The following is a 19,187-nucleotide window of genomic DNA, read 5'->3' on the forward strand; positions in this document are numbered from 1 at the left end:
TCATTCATCAGGTCCAGCTGCTCAACCCACCCCTGCCAAAAACAAGCATCCTTGAAACAGGGGAGCAAGACCCAGCAAGTTTCAGCTGTCAGAAATTGGCCAGAGGAGGACAGACACATTGAAATCAGGACCAAAATCAGAAGATAAAGCCTGATTTACACCACAGGGGAAAGCCAGGCACAGTGAGGGCAAGCCATCATTTTCACAGGAACAGTGTGAGGGATCAACATGAGCTCTTCCCTCTGTCCTGGCTCTGAGAGCCATGGCTCTGCTCCTTCTTGCTAGCAACTCGTTTGTGTTTTGAAATGGGAAGGGGATATCCCAGTCAGGGCTGTTCCCAAAGCCAAGCCTGAGCAGCGGGAAAGGCCCTGCTGCAGAGGGGCTCCTGCCAGGGCTCCCCAAGCCGCCCGCCTCTGCCAACATCCCGCCAGCTCTGAGCAGGGCCCCCACCTCAGGCGACACTGCGGTTGCTGCTCTCCTCCCGCTGTGGCCTTGTCCTGACTCATCACATTCCTCCTGGCCGTGACCTCAACGACAGTGCTGTGCGTATGTTCTGACACGGCAAGACAGGGCAGCCACTCCTCAGAAAGAAGTAAGGCTGTTTCTGCAGGGAAGCGTGCTGGAAATTTTTCCATCAGAAGGACTTTTCTAACAGAAAATACAGGTTCTGCACAATGCAAGTTATTTGCTTCTGTTTTCTTTATTCTTATCTCAACACGTTTATCTAGTTATCTGGTTTAAGTTGCCACTAAGGTAACTAACTGGAATATTTCATTTTGGATAGGTCAATGCTAATCAGAATATTTCTGATTTAACAACTCGACCAAGCTTCTCTGTTCTCAGTGGGCTTAGATCAAGCAATAAAGTAAACAGAAAAAGCCCATTCATTATCTGCTATTCCTGAATGGTTCAGAGCTCCATGAAATTTCTAGCACTGGTTTCATTCCCACCTAGTGGTCATCCTGAAGACTACACCCCCCGCTACAAGATGCTGATTTCTTTGCAGTGGACAGCATGGGTGTCATCCAGCGGTGGCACACACTGGGCTCCGAGATGGCACGCGGCGCAGTAGATGGCGGGAGCGGATCCCCCCAAGGACATCCTGCCATGGAGGTAGCTGTCAGGAGGAAGCAACATGCAGAAGTTACCTGTTGAAACCACTCCGAAAAGAGCACAAAACATACTGAGCATAGAAAAACCGACATTTTTGTGTGCATCAAAAAAAGTGGAAAATAAGTGTTTCAACATGTTCATAAGACAAATTTTGTAACATTGCCCATACCTATGTGGAAAAAATAAATTCAGCTAATGTCCTGTTTTGGAAGAGAATTCAGGGGCGGAAAGGCAGAATTTTCCATAGGGCAGACACGTGGTTTGGTCAGTCCTGATCTGAAACACACAGAATCTCCAAAAGATTCTCACTGTTTCTTTTGCATGCTCAGAGTGATTAATCAGCAGTGCAAAGCTTCATTTCATGATATTTACTTGCCAAATCTTCTTTTCTGTTCCAAGCAGCGGGTAACTGCAGCTGCCTAAGAGCGATGCAGCCACCAAGAGCATTTGGTGAGGCTTGTCTCTCACAGCCGCTGGTGCCCTGAGCCTCGGCCTCCCTTTAGCAGAGGCTGGAAGCAATGCCAAACGATGTGACGGATTTTACTGACCCCACAGCCGCCCTTCCTGCAAATTCATCAACTTCAGAAGGAGCTGCTCGAGCTCATGGTCTGAGAATGCAAGAGTCACCATGTCCTCGCAGGGATTTGGCGATGACCTCAGACGTGATGCACTGAGCCCCCTGCAGACACCGGGGTGGGGAGGTCTCCGGCTGCCGCAGCATTGATCAGCACTATGGGTGGTCAGGAGATGGCCCGCGTGGCCTTGGTGGCTCTTGCAGCGCTGGTGCAGAGCCATGCTAGGGAATGCTCTCCCCACGCTCTCCTCTGGCTGCTCACAACGCAGTCCCTCACCCGCCTGCCTTCCTTGCAGATCTTTGCCTGCGGTACCGCAGGGAGTCACTGTTTCCGTCACCGGTGCTCGGGAGTGCGGAGAAGCTGCCTTCATGCCCCATTCTCTGCCCCAGAGGTCCAGCTCGTGGGGTTGCCGGATGAAGGACAGCAATGTGGCAGTGTCACAGCCCACAAGGATGGCACCTGGGCAATGCAGTGCCTGGCAGTCATGTGCCACCGGCCCGCTCAGTCAGAAAAATAAACATGCAGAAGCCGGGTTGGGCTTTTGAGGGAGAGCCCTGGAGTTCCACTACCCCTCAGCAAATAGAGGTAGGTGCTGCAGAGCAGCCCCGGCCTCTCGTCTGGCCTTGTGCTCAGCTGCAGTGGGCAGAGCCACTCACTCTGCAGACACTGGGGGCCTTTGGGCTCTGCACAGACACACCAGGCCCAGGCCCGTGTCAGGGACACCCAGGGGCAGTCCCAACCCCAGCGGAGCCAACAGTGCAGGAACAGCAGCTCTGCCCATGTGGGTCCGCACTGGGTAAAAAGTGACTCTCTGTGTAACAGCAGGGATGAACAACAGTCCTGCTCCCTGTGAAGAGTCAGCTCCTGGTGTTAGTCCCAGGCACCTTGAACACGGTTGGGAATAGCCTTCCTGAGGGTAAAATTGAAGAGGATTGTTTGCTAGCAGTGAAGTAGGAAGTTGGAATAAAGATTTCAGGAGATGTCAGGAAGGGGGACAAATCCTGTTACCCAAAGCTTGTGCAGTAAAGGAATCTCTAGGGCAAATAAATCCATCCTGTAATTTGGATCAGAATCATTAGATGACCAGAGACCGAGATCTTCTCTCCCTCCCACACAGCTGATTTTGCCCTGAGTCCCTGTCATGACCAGGACCTCCTCTCAGCTCTTGTCATCTGGCACTAGTTTGAAACCAGCTTCTTTCCCATGCTGTAGCTGTGTTACTTCTAACCATGGTGAGGGAACAGAGCTGAACTCAACGCTTCAGGGAGAGCCTTGAGCGGGAGCATCCAAACAGCAGCATTCAGCAGTGCATTTGCAAAGTCCCTTCATGCTGTTGCCATTTGCAGGAGACCTCTGCCCCACAGCTTGGCCCTGCTGGCACCTCCTGGGTAAAGCCCATAGGGAGAGAGGGAAAGATGCAGAAGCTCATGTTCTGGTGACGCTGTAGAAGGATATGAGGGATATGAAGAGGGATATGAAATGTCTGTGCTGCCCATGTGGGAGGAATACCTGACCCCAGCTCAAAGCAGATTTGGTTTTGCTTGGGAGGGGCAGGATGTAGCCCCATGCAGCACACCAAGAGGACAGCTTAACAGCACGCTGGTGTAAACAGGTCTCTGTCCAGAGACTCTGGGAGCAGCATCCTTTCTACGAGAAGGCAAACCTACCAAGAGGCGGAAATGAGCCAGCACTCAGGAAACCTCCCTTGCAGCAGCAGGGTGCAGTCGCTGTGCGAAGGAGGCCTTACTCACACGGGTGGGTGTCTCCGCACTCGTGTCCCGGGAACGCGCCGCAGCCAAAGTTCAGCCTGTGGGGCCAGATGCGGCACGGCAGGGACGAGGGGCCCCGCCGTGCACGGGCTGGGCTGAGGGCTGCCTGTGGCTGGTGGCAGCCTCACAAAGCACAAGCTCGCTGGGACCTCCCTCAGCCGCTGGAATGAGCCCCCAAGGTGCTATGGGTCACTTATTCCAGCGGCACCTTTTTGGTGTGCCAAATTTTATGCTTGTTTGCTAGCAGCCTGGCACAATTAATTAAAGGCGACCAACGTCACATCACGAGGACCCAACACTCATAGCCAAGTGCAGGCACCGGCAGCAAACAATGGGATTTCCAAGGAAGCAAAACAAACATGTGTGTGAAATAGTGTGTTCTCCTGAGCTTCTTTGCTTACTCACGGCCTGTGAAAAAACAAAATCCAGAGTGATCTACGTAATCCTTGCTGTGCGTAGGAAGGCTTGCCTGGGCTTTGTTCTAGGGAAAAATCTCGCTTTGGCGAACGTGAGAGGAAAGGAATTTCTAATTGCTTTAGGCTTCTCTTTGTGATTCATTGTTTCTTCACATACGGAATGACTTCAAACAGGTGAAGAAAATTCACCTCCTGATGCACAGATGGGAAGGCACTAGGCAAACACTCAGCTGTGGTAAGAGAGCACCAGGTGTCCTCCTCTTCCTGCCGGTGAGGTGAATCAGAAGGAAATCCATTCACAGCAGGGGAAGGATGATGAGTCTCACTCTGCTCCAACCCCAGGGAGCTCAGCAAAGCACACCTGAGCACAACTTGGTTTTACTGTAACTGGCCTCTCCAACCTGTCAGTGAAAGGCTTTTCTGGGGACAGGTGATGAGCCCCAGACAAGCACAGACTTAGCTCAGAGGAGAGGAGAAGTGAGCAGTTCTTTGTGCACTGATTCTGCTGGGCTTGCCCCTGCTGGGCCTGGATCTGGCCATCCCTTTACTTCTCCCCACATGGGTGGAGGAGACCAGAGTTAGAAGCGCTGGATCCATGTGCTGTCAGGAGGAAGACAGTGAGGGTATTTGACCATCAGTGACTACAGTAGACTCAAAAGTAGGAGTTTATTTCTAAATTTGTGGTTGATCCTCATGTTAGTTGATAGGACTCAAGCTTTTGTTTGAAGTTATAGCTCCTCCTGAAGCTTTCCCAAAAGAGAGCGTGGCCGTTAGCTATTTACTTCAAGTCATTCAAGTCACTAACAAACCAATTATACACAGTGGAGGGGGGAAATGGGCATGGAACAACAAAACAACAGCACGTCTATCGTGCCCTGTGCTGATGTGTGTCTTAGTAAAGATGCTACAACAAAATGCACTCAAGCTATCTACGGTGCCTACCTTCCAGGTGTTTCTCATCGTGTGCTGGACGAAACTTGCGCTGCCGAGCAAGAGAAATGCTGCAAGGTGACATCCAGGTGATCTTGCTGTGAGAAAAGAAAGGTAACAAAGGGCAACATCAAGCCATGCAATCTGAGAAACTGCCACACAGTTTACACAGGAAAGGCCCCTTGTTTGAAGGGATTTGCCCAGTTTCCCATAGGGAGCTGGTCCAGCGAGTTCATAACACTTTTCTGCTGAGATGAAATCCTTTCACGCAGGAAGACCTCTGTGCTCTGTCCCTCTGCGTGTGTTTATTTGCTTCCCCAGCCACTCAATTTTGAAACCAGGCTGAAGAAAACACTGTGCAAGGAACATTATAAAGTAAAAAGCTAGAACTTTAGTTGCACTTTAGCTGTCAGAATAAAATCGCCAAACAATTCTTATTTCTCTGTTACTCCAGTCACTATATGAAATAACACGAAATGGGGGAAAAGCATCATGCTACTTCTGTCACATGTTCCCAGTCCTCATATAAGACTGTAATCCCTCAAAAAGCACACTACCATGTAATTTACTGACATATGATGTCCTTCCAAAATAGGATGATGCACATCTCCACAGTGACTTCATGCCCGAGCCACCAACATGAGGAAAGGGACTATTATTCACCCCATTGAACAAACTCAGTTATTCACCTTTCCCATCACAACTTTCATTGGCCTTAGATCTGCTGGATTTTTATGGTGAATATCCTCCTCAGGCAGCCATATGCGTAACTGCAAATTGCTGCTACCCCATCTGCACAAGATCATCTCAAGGAACTTTGTTTTGCCTTCTGACTATAAGAGATGGCTCCTCTGCTGCTACAAACAGTAGTTATATTTACCATGATGATAGCGCACAATACCCCTTAAAACAGAAGATTGAAGTCAGCCTGTGATATTTAAGGATCATCTAAGTGCTTGTGCCTCAGAAAGTTATGTTATTACACGGAGAAAAAAAGTGATTGTCCAGAAGTTCTATGGAAGGAACCAAACAGAAGATTTTGAACTAACATGGCAGATAAATAGATGTTAAAAATCCTAAAAATATATTGAGGTTTTTGTCTTTTTTGTGGGTTTTTTTTTGGTTTGTTTGTTTGTTTGTTTTGGGGGGTGAGGGAGACAGGTAGAGGCTTTTCTTAATATAAAGATTTCTGCCCTAGTTCTTCTTCAGCTCAGTCTGCAGGAGGCTAAAGAAAAAACACCATTTTCCCCGCCAAGGGTAGACATTTATTCCAGTAACCACACTGAGCACATAACTATTCACACCTTTCAAGTTGAATGCACTTGGTGCCTATGCTGGTGGACCACCAAAACTTAACAAAGAGCAGCCAAACAGCTCCACTGTCTTCTTTTTAAACTGAGAGTTCCTGGAGCACTTGGAAACTGATACAGTAGCTGCATACAACTTCGGGAGAGGAGGAGCTGGATATTCTGCCCTGTATGGGCCCTACCAAGCTGCAGTCCTATAAACTTGACAGAGAAGAGGTAGGAGATGGAGATTTTGTCCACTAATGAAGCAGCATTTTGAATATGTGAAGTAGCATTCCCAGGGCTCCCTGGGATGGCAGGAAGTGGTGTTAGAGAGAGAGCTTGTTAGACGAGGGCCAGCTCCCCGTTCTAGTATAAATGCCGTATTGCTCCAAGCAGCTCACTGCTGCAGGACCTCGTAGCTTCTGCTCCCTGAGCATTTGCAAATTGAGCCACTGCACAAAAGCACGTGGGTGAGCCCTGCAGGATGCTCAGATGAGAGCTGCATCTGCTGCAGAGCTGTGAGGAAGCAGCCCACAGGTTTGCTGCATCTCCCGGACTTCCCGGGGAGAGATGAAACTGAAAGTGCTCTGGGCTTTGAGACAGGGATGGTCTTTTGGGCCTCAGGGATTGTCTTTTGGGCCTCCTTGTACTGCAGCCTGGAAGGAACTAGTGAATCTCTATTAGCAACTCTCCGTGTATAAAGAACATCTCCAAAGTCCTGAGAAACAGTTTAAAAGCAAAGCTGGGAAGACTTGGGATGCCACTATTTACAGCGAGGCAAAACAGATCTTTCCTCCAAATGTTAGAGCAAGGAGAACTGGGCTGGGCCTCTCCTGCTCACCTGCATCTAGTGTGAAAAAATAGGCAATATCAGAAGTGAGGGCTCAGCCCAGGATATTCTGCAAATATTGAGCAGTGTTCCCCACTGTCCAACCGTGGTGAAAGCCCAGGGAAAGCAAATGTAAACCCCCCCGACTGTGATCGGACTGCATGAAGAACCTTAGTGCTGCTGCCTGCTTCATCAAATCAAACGGGGATGTAGCTTACACTGGTGGGGCCAAATCCTCATCCTGGATGCCTCCCAGGTCATGGGAGTTTGTGCTGAAGGAAAACACAACCCTTAGATTTTCTGGGGATCTCTTTTTCATTTATACCGGTATGAGGAGTGCAGGTCTTGCAGTCATGAATGCTTATATTTTCTGACCTTTTTGCTATTCTTTGTAGATATGCTCCAAAAGATTTTGCAGTCAGATGTGGAGTGAAAATATATGCCACTTGGATGAACAGTTGATGCAGTGATGCAGTATAGGTATGTAAATTATTCCCTTTCTGGACGGGTTTCGCTCATGCAATTCATGCTTCAGCCTATGGGAAAGGAGTGGAGCGGAGTGAGACTGTTGCCATTTAGGAAAACTGAGTCTGTTGAAAGCTCTCAGAGCAGAGATGTATGGTCACTTCAACCCCTGCATACCTCAGGTACTAGCAATATCAGTATTGATTTTAAGAAGTATTTAGACCTTTCCTCTTCCATCCTTCCCTCCATGAAGCCAGGCATCTGCATCCTCTTTATTATAGTAATCTAGATTTACATCAGCAGGAATTGGAGTCACACACGCCTGACTTCAAAGCTTTCTCCCTGTCTAGGAGGTAGCTGCTGATAGAAGATACTGGCATCTGCAGATCATAAGTGAAAGTCTGGTGAGCTGCCCAGACAGACACCAGATCAGTTTGAGTCATTATCCTTTTCCACCTGTTCTCAAGTAGATGGATGAGAAAGGATAACTCATGTTCAAACACCCAAGTCAGCTCCACCCGTCCTTAAAAAACAAACATTTGATGTCAGTGAAGAAAATTAATGGGCAGGTATTTCAGCCACTTCCTTTCCCTCACGCATTTCTCTGAGGTTTTATCAAAAGTAAAGAGAAAAGTAAAGAGTGAATAAAGAGCTTGCAGTTGGCAGGCGGACTGCTCTGGAGGGCACGATGCCCACGTGTGCTCTGTCAGTGCCATGCAGCTGTCAGGGCTGGGGTCACTTTGCCTCTGTGAATCACATCCCAGCGTGGCTGGGATGGGATGAGCCTTTTGCTGGACACTCAGCAGCAGGAGAGAGCAGGGCAGCTCTTTTTTTGGTAAGACCAAAAAAAAGCAAGAGCGGCTGCCACCCAAAGCTGGTACTACCTGAAGTCATAGAGAAAGGAGAGCACATGGATGTGGATTCAGCAAAACTTGGTGAGGTTCACCACAGAGCTGGGAAACCCCATCTGAATCACAGCGCTGGATCCTCCCTGCCAACGTGGTCTCACACCCCCAGGGCTACAGGCAGACAGATGATGTGCTGCCCTCCATTAAGAGACATGCTACTGAATTCATCTTCGGGATGATTTCCAGAGCCTGGGAGAAGGAGACAGAGCTGCAGAGAGAAACCTTTGCTCCGATGTGGCCGCTAAGTGCATGTGGCACTTTAAACCAAGAAAGCGGCAGAAGACGAAGAGAAAAAGTTGTCACCAACCCCGTGCATGCACAGTGTTGTGAGCCGCTCCGTGAGCCCAGGTTAGGCTGAACTTGTTCAGGGCTGATGCAGGGGGGCAAGGCGGCCCGTGGTTCGCAGCCACAGCTGGGAAGGGGCTGCCAGCCCAGCCGGGTGGCCTGCCGTGAAGCTGGGTGGCTGCGGGTGGCAGTGGCTCAGCAGGTGGCACTCTTCTCTCTGCATCTGTGGGGAGCTGGCGTCCTGCAGCCCAGCACCCTGCCCCTCGGGGCCGCGCGGCAGAGCTCACGCCTCCCTGCTCAGAAAATCTCTCATCTAAGTGATGCGTGAGCAGATCAGCTTGGTCCAGAACATCTCGTAGCGGGGAGGTTTCCAAGAGTGTTGGCCTACTTCGGCTCCCTTCACAGTCAGTAGAAGTTTTACTGGTAATACTTCTGCAGGAGACCTGGGCCTTGGAATATATGGCTCTTGGAGGATGTTATCTCTGAGGAGAAGCCAAGCAACGTTTAGCTGGGTTGTGCTTTAGAAACAGCTCTGATACACAGGCAAGTCTGCCATCTCAGTTTCCCTCTAGGAAAAGCACAGGAGATGTGTTACTGTGCCAAGGGAGTACGTTGGCCTGGCCTGCTCCAGGAACGTGGTGGGAAGGGACCACTGGAGGTCTCCAGGCTCCCACCCGGCCCCAGACACAGTGAATCCCAGCACCAGAGTGAGGCTGGGAGGGCTCTGTCCAGCTGAAGCTTAGGATCTCCAGTGATGGTTGGGGCTCTCTCTCCACAGACCCATTTCAGGGCAGTGCTTCCCTCACGTCCAACTGGAGTCTTCCCGTTTTCACGTTGCAGCCTTCACCCTTTGTTATGTCCTTTGTACACTGAGGAGTGTCATACTTCACCATCCCACAGATACCAGCCCCAGCTGGCAGAAATAGGTCACGGATGCTAAAAAAAAAGGGCTGTTTTTCTTTTGTCATGGCCACCAGCAGTTCTGAGCCACTTCCAGGGAAATGCTTTAAGAAAAGGTTTCGAAGCTGCATTGACTTATGCCAAACTGCTCATTTTTCTTTAAAGAAGCGGGAGGGGCAGGAGGAAGTCAGTTAAATGCTTTGACAAATCTGAAACATGCTGAGCCAAATCCCCTGCTTCTGTCAGTCAGTGAAATAGAGCCACTGGTTAGAGATGTGAGGAGAAAGGGAATGTGTAGTGAGTCAGCCGTTGGATATGCCATGTTTGGTTTCCAAACAGTACAGGTAACACAGCCAATTACACTCAGGTCATTCAACTTTTCCCCTATTGAAAGCCTCTATTTTCAGTTGCTAAGGAGTTTGCCAAGAACGGCTTCTTGGGCTGAAATTTTCAAAGCTACATATGGTCTTCAGGCTCAATTAGAAAAAAAAAATTACTTGGAAATGCCAGGGTAAATGCTTCATTTTAATAGTAGCAAAAAAGGAGAAGAAAATTTGGTGGAGAAACTGTAGTTCCATCACTTAGCTTGAAATTGTCAGATGAGCAGGGAGGAAAACTTCTATCTTATGAACATGTCTTTGGACATTTTCACAAAACAAACTTAGTTTTGTCTTACTGCCTCCTGTAGCTTTGGAAAAGGTCCGTTCATACACAGTCAGTTTCTGTTCAGGCCTGAACAGAGACCATGGGAAGGAAACTCAAATCTGAGGTGGAAAGGAAGGTTCTAGATCAAGGTTCCAGGTTGCCCCCAAATGATGACTGAGCCATAGCCCTAGAGCTCCCTGGCTGTTGTCTTTTCATGCAGCTCCGACCTTACTCTGTCTCAGGGCTGCAGCACATGAGCAGGATTTGTCTTTTCTCTGCTGTAGATGCAATGCCTAAAGACACGGAAAATGAGGGGAAAAGAAAAAAAGAAAAAAAAAAAAGTCGGTTGGTCAGTTCTCACTTAAGTAATATCTGTATCATTGTGCATATGATAAAGGGGCTGACTTCAGTTTGCCAAGGCATTCTGTCATAGGTTAATGTCCAAGTGCCTCATTTGCGAACTTCATTCACAGAGTACTTGGACTTTGCTTCCTAAGATTCATCAATTCCATGGCACTCAGCAGGGAGCCTGGCATGACCCTGAAAGTCGAATGTGGCCCTGGCACATCCTCCTTCAGCGTGTGTAAAAGAGGGGAGAAGGTTCACTGGCGGAGCAGCCTGGATCACTGCCACCTCGAACAAAGGCTCAGACAGCCTCCTGAGTTATAAATAGCATTCCAGCTCCTGTCAATGAAAAGAGAAAGTCTTGGGCCCAGCATCCTGTTACACGGCCATCTCACCCTCTTCTGCTTCCTCAGTCTGGCACACTTTTGCCTTGCAGATGAATCCCTGGGAGGAATCACCCCCCTGGCCCCTTGGGCATGGAACTTGAAGCCATATGCACAGGGCTCTCCTGCTGCAAATCCTTGGGGCCAAACCTTGCCAGGGCTTACACGGGTGGATAGACCCCAGCCTCCCTCCTTGGGCCCAACTGGATGTCCTCCCAAGCTGCCTGCTTCTTGCTTGGAGGGGCTTCTTGCTTCGCCCTCGACACGAGCATGTTCCAACCTCTTGCCCTATTTTTTCTCCCTTAAAACCTGTCTGCTTTGAGCTTTCTTACACAACAGCTGAGCAAACTTGGCTGGAGCCTGGCATCCTCTGCTAAGGGCTACCGTGGCAATCACGAGCCAAAGTGCCCCCAAGGAGCACATTTGCCTCTGCTTGGATGCATGCCCACCCTCCTCTCCCCTACTTACTCAGTCATTACTCATGCGCTGCTCGAGCAAACGCACATGGACTGAGGCTCAGGCTGATCACTGAAGAAACTAGCAAGAAATATTGGTGCTATTATCTCAGCCGCTTCCTCTGCGAGCCGAAGGGAAGAGAAGGCAGAGCAAAGGGCGCACTGACCAGACAGGTGCGCCCACACAATATATGCCCTGCGTCTCTGTGGATGGCTCGGCCCATAGCAACTCCGCGCAATGTTTCACCTCCATGGCTAAGCCCCGGCACCAGCCCGGGGAAGGAAGGCACAGGTGGCAGGCGCAGCGACGCCCCAGCAGCAGCACCAGGGCACTCAGGGCTTGAACCCACCCAAGTTTGAGAGATGCCCTAAAAGTGGCCCCGTTTTCCCCCACCTCTCCAGGAACCCCCGCCTGCCCGGAGCAGCAGCCCCCTTTCCCCCAACGCCACCTGCGACCGTTAGAGCCGTTGGGGGTCGGAGGGGCGGCAGGTGCGCTCGCCCCGCCCCGCCCCGCCCCGCCCGTACTTGCCGGCCCGCCCCGCTGACGCCGCGCTACGTCCGGGGCCGGCAGCGGCGGCCGCCTATAAAGCGGGCGGCGGCGGCGAGCGGCTCCTTATGGAGCGCCGCGCACCGTCGCCGGCTTTCGCGACTCGCCGTTCCCCGCTGCCCGCTCCTGCCAATGCGCGCTGTGGCGCTGCTCGCCGCGCTGGCCGCTCTCGCAGGTGCGTGAGGGGCGCGCGGCGGTTGGCGGCCGTTGGCGGGGCGCGCGCCGCTCGTTTGTGTGTGTGTGTCGGGGGGGGCGCAGGGGGCTCGCGCGGCGACCGCTGGCTGAGGCGGCGCGTGCCCCCTGCCCACGGCGCCATTTTCCGCCCTCGCAGCGTGCCGCCTCGCCGCCGCCTCCAACGCCACGGAGCCGCAGCGGCGCGGGGCGCCCGCGCCGCGGGAGCCGCCCGCCCGCCACGGCGAGGCCGTCCCGGGCGCCGACTACGAGGAGGACGAGGAGGAGTACGAAGAGGCGGCGCCCGTGCACCAGTACATCGTGGACGACTTGATCCGAGGTGAGCCACCCTGCGTGGCAGGGTCCCAGGTGTGCATGCCGTCCTCTGCCTTGGAGCCACCGGCTTCCTCCTGCTCTAGGTCTGCTGTCAGGCTGCTCCTCCTGGCCTGTTGCGTACAGCAGAGCATAAGATCCTCGTTTTGAAGTTGTTGCGTTAAATCTGTGCTGATGGGGATCAAAACTCAATGCAAGTGAAGCTTGGGTGTTTGGAAGCTGCAGCTTAGCTGAGCCCTGCAGCTTAGCTGAACCCTGCAGCTCAGCTGGCAGGAGAGATGTGGTGGGTACTGCCACCTGCCTAGTATGAAGGTGCTGGCAGGATTTATGGGTACTGCTTGGCATTAAAGGTGGGCTTTTGAGCAAGTTGCTTCTCTTGCATCAGGGCTTTTCTGGGTGTTTTCTTGATTCTGGCTAGTGGAGGGTGAAGTTAACTAAAGCTTTTTAAGGGCAGGCAGACACCCCCCCCCCCCCAAGTGTTTACAGAAGTGTTTATCGTGTCATTGCTTAGGCAAAATTACACTGTCATAGCTCTTATGAGAACTTCTTTTGAACTGGCTACTTGTAAAATGTCAGGAGGTGTGAATGGCCCAGGTAATATTGGATGCATGGACTTTGTCACCTCTGGCCCAAGCACACTTATATGAGAAACTGTATGGGACAAGGCTGAAGTAGTGCTTATAAGTGTTTTGCACATGAGCAGACATACACAGCCTGACACTATGGTCATCCAGGATGGGGTGTGACTGCTGTTTTTTTCCTTAGAAATACTCCAAACTTCAATTGAGGTGAAAGAGCTCTTGGATGTTAGAGGGAGCATGCTTCAGATGGGCAGTCTGGGGCGCTTGTGCTGAAGTTTTCAAAGAGGTCAGGGAAGACAGGAATGTTGGTTCTGGAGCAGCTTGGTCAGTAAAACTACTGGCTTGGTAACTTAAGTGTTGTATAACTGCTTAGAAAGCAGGATTGTTGCCCAAGGTGGTTGGTTTGTAGACCAGCTCTTCTACTTGGCCTGAGGTTTATCTGTGAAGCCCTCAAGCTGTTATGATTCAGCTGAGGATGGGTTTTCCTTGCAGCTTGCAGACAGGGGTACTGAGATCAAACTTATAGGCTGACTGTTAAAGAGGGATGAATGTCAACTAAATGTCAAGTCTAAATGGATAAAGCAAGGGTCTTGATAGTCAGCAGCAAGTTCCTGTGTGTAGGATAGGAAATTTGGCTGCAGGAACAGTGTTCCTCATTTGCATATTAATATAACTTATACCATTCTAATCAGACCTCTAGTTGCTGAAGGCATTTTTGCTTTTAAGTAACTTCAAGCTAGGCTTGTTGCTCTAGAACTTAAAATGATCGGCTGTCTAGACGACAGCCAGCTACACCTTGTTTATTGTACAGGATCTCTTGCCACTAGAAATACAGGGTTACGAGGTAGTCAGATCAGTTGCATTCTATTGTGGTGATCGCCTATATGCATAGTGCTTTGGGGAAAACAATAATCCAGGAGTTGCTTTGATTTTTGTCTGCATAGTGTAATAGAAAAAGAACCAGTTTGGAAGAATAGTGCTAACAGCACTACTGTAACTGAGACTTGCTGAAATTCCATTGGTTAGCTGTTACTCCTGTCCTATTCCTCAAGAAAAAGACCTTGCACTGAGTACTTTCTTTGTGGCTAGCAGTAAACGGAGGGTTTTTGCAGAGAACCAGCTTGCTCTGTAATCATGTTTAGCTTTGAGTGCCGTTAGGTGGCCATGGTGCTGAAGACCCATAGTTATAGGCTGGCTTTAGCTTGTCCTTGAAGCAAAAGGAAAAATGCCTTTCCTTTAAATTCACAGCCACTAAGTCACCAGTCTTTGAAACTACGCTCTTCTAGAGGCTTGCTCTAATTGAGATAATGAGGGGCAACAGCAAATGGCAGAGCAGTCTCTCTTGTGGAATATGCAGCTTAGGTCCTTTCTACACTTGGTATCTCTCTCTAGGAGAACTAGAAACCAATGATCTTCTTGTCTCTTGAAGACAGCACTGCAGGTTATTTGGGAGGAACAAGTATGCTAACTCAGATTGCAGGCTGTCTTGCCTCTACAAGTGCCCAGGACCATCTACCAACTTAAAATGCCTTTCATCAGTGATGCAAATAGTTGAGAACATTGGAGGCTTTGCCTTTTATTTGCGTCCATATAAAACTGCTGGATGGCTTTGCTCACGGTGAATTCATAATGTGCTTTCTGGGTCTTTGCTTGAGTCTGTGCAACTTCACTCAGCCATTTGATCCATGTGGAATGCTGCAGTCCTTGATGTCTGGTCTTTTTCTCATGGCCCTCTCAGCCTATCTTTGTGTGCTGCTATCTGAATTGCTCAGGACTTGATGGTGACAGAATTTAGCTTAATAGTGAGCCTATAAACTTATTGTTCTTATGCAGGATGCAAAATGCCTACCAGTGCACTCATTTGCATCCTGTGTTTCCTATTTTTTTTTCTTATAGCAACCCCTAAATCCAATTATTCCATATTAGCAGAAACTAGCTGTTCAACTTGGTTAGACTGAATTGTCCTGTCCTTTTTTCAGTTGAACCTGTGGTTAAGCCCAAGCCAACAAAGAGGGGGGGTGAGAAGAATGCTGGCAAATCAAGAAGGAAGAAAAACAAAGGGAAAAACAAAAAGAAAGGGACTCCATGTGAAATGGAATACAAAAACTTTTGCATCCATGGTGAATGCATATACCTAGAACATCTCCAAATGGTGACCTGCAAGTAAGTTGAAAGTACCTTGCGAGTTACATGTGGTTTGCATGAGCTGGTATCCTATGAGGGCTTGGAGGAAAAATCAATGTCAACTTGGCATAGATCCGTCACCTGCAGTATTTTGACTGAGAATCTTTCTGCCATGTAAATTAAGTGATGATGGAATCTGAGATGCATAACAAGCCGCTGAACTCATCAGTTGGTCATAAACTCAAACCAAAAGAATGAAAAGGTGTGTCTTCCTGGAACATCACACCCAAACTAATCTTGACTTGTTGAAATGCTGACAAACCTTGTGCTGGAGCAGTGACTGCATTTCATGAACAGGCTGTAGAGCTAGCATCTAGAGATTCATGTGAAACTCAAGATGTCTAAGTCAAGCTTGTGTGTGTGGGTGTCCTTGGCTCCAGGGAGCACCAGAGCTGATAAGAACTTGTGTTGATGCTTGCTTTCAGGTGTCATCAGGACTACTTTGGTGAGCGCTGTGGTGAACAGTTCATGAAGACTCAAAGGAAGAATGATGTGGCAGACTACTCAAAGACTGTGTTGGTGGTGGTAGCTGTTCTGCTCTCAGGCATCAGCTTCATTACTGTACTCATCATTGTGATAGTTCAGTAAGTATTGCTTTTTGGTGTTTGCATAGCTTGAGGAGGGCTTGTGTCCAGTAATGCTAAAATGCACGTGGCTTACCTGAGTTACCTATGCAGGAGATGTCTGGAAGGGTACAGTTCCTTTTCTAGCTTGGATAAGTCTTGAGGGTAGAAGTGAGACATAAGGTGTTCAGAAATGAATATTCACTTACCCTTTTTCATGACTGAGTGTGGGCAGCCTGTGGCCCATATCCTGTAAAAACCCAAGCCTTTCTGCTCTTGCTGCAGTAAAGATAACTGCAGTGCTCCAGGGCCTCAGCAGGAAGTGCAAGAGGAATGTAACTGCTGAGGCAGAGTGCTTTCCCTAATGCTTACAGAGAAGCAGCCTATGAGGAGTGGGCTCTTGCACTGCTGTTCTTTAGCACCTGGGTATGCAGCTGAGGGGCATGAAACCAAGCTCCAGCTTTCTGCTTATGCTTGCTGAGCTTAGATAGTTCTATGGGGGGAGACCAAGTAGGGAGAAAGTGATGGCAGTACAAAATAAGTTATGCTTGATAATAAGATGGAGGAAGCAAGAATTTGAGAATAAAACTTCTGATAGTGCAGCATGGCAGGTAGCCAGCATTTGGGCTCCTGCTCCAAATCATCTAGAAGAGCAGTTTTGTCAAGCCTTGCATAAAATTCTTCCCTGTTAACCTGCTAACAAGCAATTTACAGACTTGCCTGCCTGTGCCTCTGTTCCTTGTCAGTGTGCTCACCAGCGCTTGGGTGGACACTACTGGAGCCTGCTCCTGAAATGTAACTTCAGTGCTATCTGAATATAGGAATGAACCTCTGGTTCTCACCCTGCAACTCTACCATGTTAGAGCTTAGGATGATGGAGATGAAACTCAAAAGTCCAGTCTAATTTTAGATCTTAGCAAAGTAAATGAACTGACTTGGGTACATGCTGTACCTTTGCTGAGGAAACAAGGTGTGTGTTTGTCACTTCACTGTTGCTTCATAATTAGACCTGAACTTGAAGGGTAATGGGAAGAACATTGACTGTGTGAAAAAATGCTTTTCAATGCTTTCCATTGCTCACTGCTATGAGAAACAATCAGTTCTGTAGTGCCCTGAGAAAAATAAAGCATTATTGCTAGGGTCTACAGTTATCCAACAAGATGAAATTGGACTCAAGGTCTGAATTCTCATAAGCTTAAATCATGATGCTCATTCATCTGTGTTCATCTAAGGAAGCTAGGTGGTCCTTCTGGAACACTTACTTGACAAAAGTTAAGAAGCTGGGAGAAGATCAGAAAGCAGCTTTTGAAGGGACACATGCTCTTGAAGGTTCCTATTACAAGCAGGGACCTGCTTGAGGGAGGAAGGAAGAAGCCTGTCTGGTCTTGGAAGCTGTTTATTATAGCTAATAAATCTGGCTCAGCAGCACTGCTCTGTGCCCTAGAAAGTCTCCTGGTCCTTGGCTTGGCTTTAGCAATGTAGTCTCTTGCTACTTCATGTTCGAACCAGGAAACCCCAGCTCCATGTGGTTAAACTACCTGTGCCCAGCCCAGGGATTCCTTGATGTTACTGTCAAATACTGCTTGCTGCCAAATGCTTGAGAAGCTGTCTTGCTTGCAACTTCCTTGTGCTGAAGAGCTGTTTGAGGATTCAATGAACATGTGTTTTAACTGTGTAGAGAATGTGTGGGCTGGTAACAAGAGAATGTATGTCTAAGTTGAGAATAATTTCTAATGTGCCTTAATTCCACAGGGTCAGGAAAAAGTGTCCTCAGTATGAAGAAAAAGAAGAAAGGAAAAAACTTCGACAAGAAAACAGAAGTAGTCATGTTGGTGTGTAAATGAGGAGAGAGCAGGTACGAAGGCTGACCTGCTGCTTCTTTCCATCTTCCCAGATGGATGTTTTGCATGAGAAATACATGCCTGCTTTGCAAAACTATTCCCTTCTGCCTGACATTAGTGCTTTGAAACATCAAGATTACATATAAAAACTTGGTAGCTTTCTGGGTTTGCAAAAGCACCTGAGGTTAGGGTTCTGTGACTTTTCAGGTTTAATAGTGTTGATGACTTTCTGGCTCTTCTTACTTGAAGAGAAGGTAAGAAGCAAAAGTACTGAGATCAGTAGAATTCCTTTTGAAAAAACTAATCTGGGCAGAGTTAGAGCTCAAGAAACCACAGTGGACTTGGCATCAGAGGAGATGGTGCAGCAGCCAGGTAGATGGCTGGACATCAGAAGTACTGAGCTCCTTGGCCTTTTTTTTCTTCTTGCAGAAACCCTGCAAAGCTCAGAGGCTGTAGGCAGTGACAAATGCCAACTCAGGGAGTGCTGTAAATAGCCCCTCACCCAAGTTCCATACTTGGCACACAGCTTAGTGCAAAAGCTCCTTGATCTGCAGATTCCTGTTGGGATAAATATGCCTGTTAGTGTGGGAGCAAGTTGGCATATTTCCTCCTAGCTAAATCCTTAACACAGGAAATGAAGGACTTACAGTGATCAGGAATCTACTACAGACTGAAAGAAGAGCTAGAAAGGGTTCTGAGGAAAAATATTGGCTTGCAGTTCCTTTGCTTTCCCTCATATCAGCTACAAAGCTTGGCTTTATGCAGTAATGCTTGCTGTGTCCTTTTCAACTTGTCTGAAGCTAAAGAATTTTGCTTGCAGTGAAGTTTCCCTGTGTGTGCACATCTGTACCTGTGTGCTTTGGATGCAGCTTGACCTAGTTCTGGTGCTGACTGCTCATGTCTTCAGTCATGACTAACATGCCTGGTCTGCCCCTTACAGAACAATTCTGATGTGGCCACTGCCAAGCTGCAGGGTACCTCTGGCTACCTGACACACTCACCTGGACACTGTGGGCTGGAGCTGTTGCCACTAAGCCCTGATTCATCCAGACAGAGGCTGCTGCAAGTAGATGTCCAACATGCCACTTGCTGCTCAATAACTTGCTGGGGAAGACAGTTACTGCTACATCTTGGCGCAAAAATATGCAAGGAGCTGCCACTATGGGGTAGAGGACTTGCTATCAAGACCTGTTAGAGACTACTGCTACTGAGCCCTCTCTGATCAGTGCTGGAACTTGAGTTTCTGCTGTTACATGGATGGACTTTGTTCTGGTTGCAAGTCTCCTTTGGCACCTTTAACTGCACAGGAGACTTAATGTGGCTTTCAGGGAATGTGCAAGGTGGTGGGGAGAACCTTCTCTTCCCTCTCCCTGAAGTTAGTGAGATCTGGATGTCTTCTCCCACTAGACCTTGGTGGGAAAACCTAATTCTGCTTTTGTTCAGCTCCCTGCTGGTATCAGCTTCAAAGAACTTCATCTCTAGTTATGACTTGAAGGGTGTTGGTGGCAGATCTTTGCCAGCCACACCTGGGTTTTGTTACTGTACATGTGGAAGGTAATCTCTCTGAAAACAGTAGGACTTATCTTGTGAGTGGAAGTATACATTTGTCTGTGTCCTCATCTGAGTTAAAACTAGCCTCCTCAGGAGGCTGAGACAGTAA

The 19,187-nt window shown here is 48.8% G+C and overlaps 1 protein-coding gene across 1 annotated transcript; it reads left to right on the forward strand.

Moving 5' to 3' along the window:
- Positions 1–1,741: 1,741 nt before the first annotated feature.
- AREG (amphiregulin) lies at positions 1,742–18,810 on the forward strand. The gene is made up of 7 exons (XM_088521970.1): positions 1,742–1,806; positions 11,710–12,029; positions 12,141–12,365; positions 14,919–15,102; positions 15,549–15,707; positions 17,439–17,541; positions 18,468–18,810. The coding sequence occupies exons 1-6, from the start codon at positions 1,742–1,744 to the stop codon at positions 17,524–17,526; spliced, it is 1,041 nt and encodes a 346-aa protein (XP_088378096.1). The 3' UTR covers positions 17,527–17,541; positions 18,468–18,810.
- Positions 18,811–19,187: the final 377 nt, after the last annotated feature.

This window comes from Tinamus guttatus, unplaced genomic scaffold (genome assembly GCF_059628265.1).
Source record: "Tinamus guttatus ecotype Peru unplaced genomic scaffold, ASM5962826v1 Tinamus_guttatus_pri_ptg000140l, whole genome shotgun sequence".
In the NCBI taxonomy this organism is placed as follows: Eukaryota; Metazoa; Chordata; class Aves; order Tinamiformes; family Tinamidae; genus Tinamus; species Tinamus guttatus.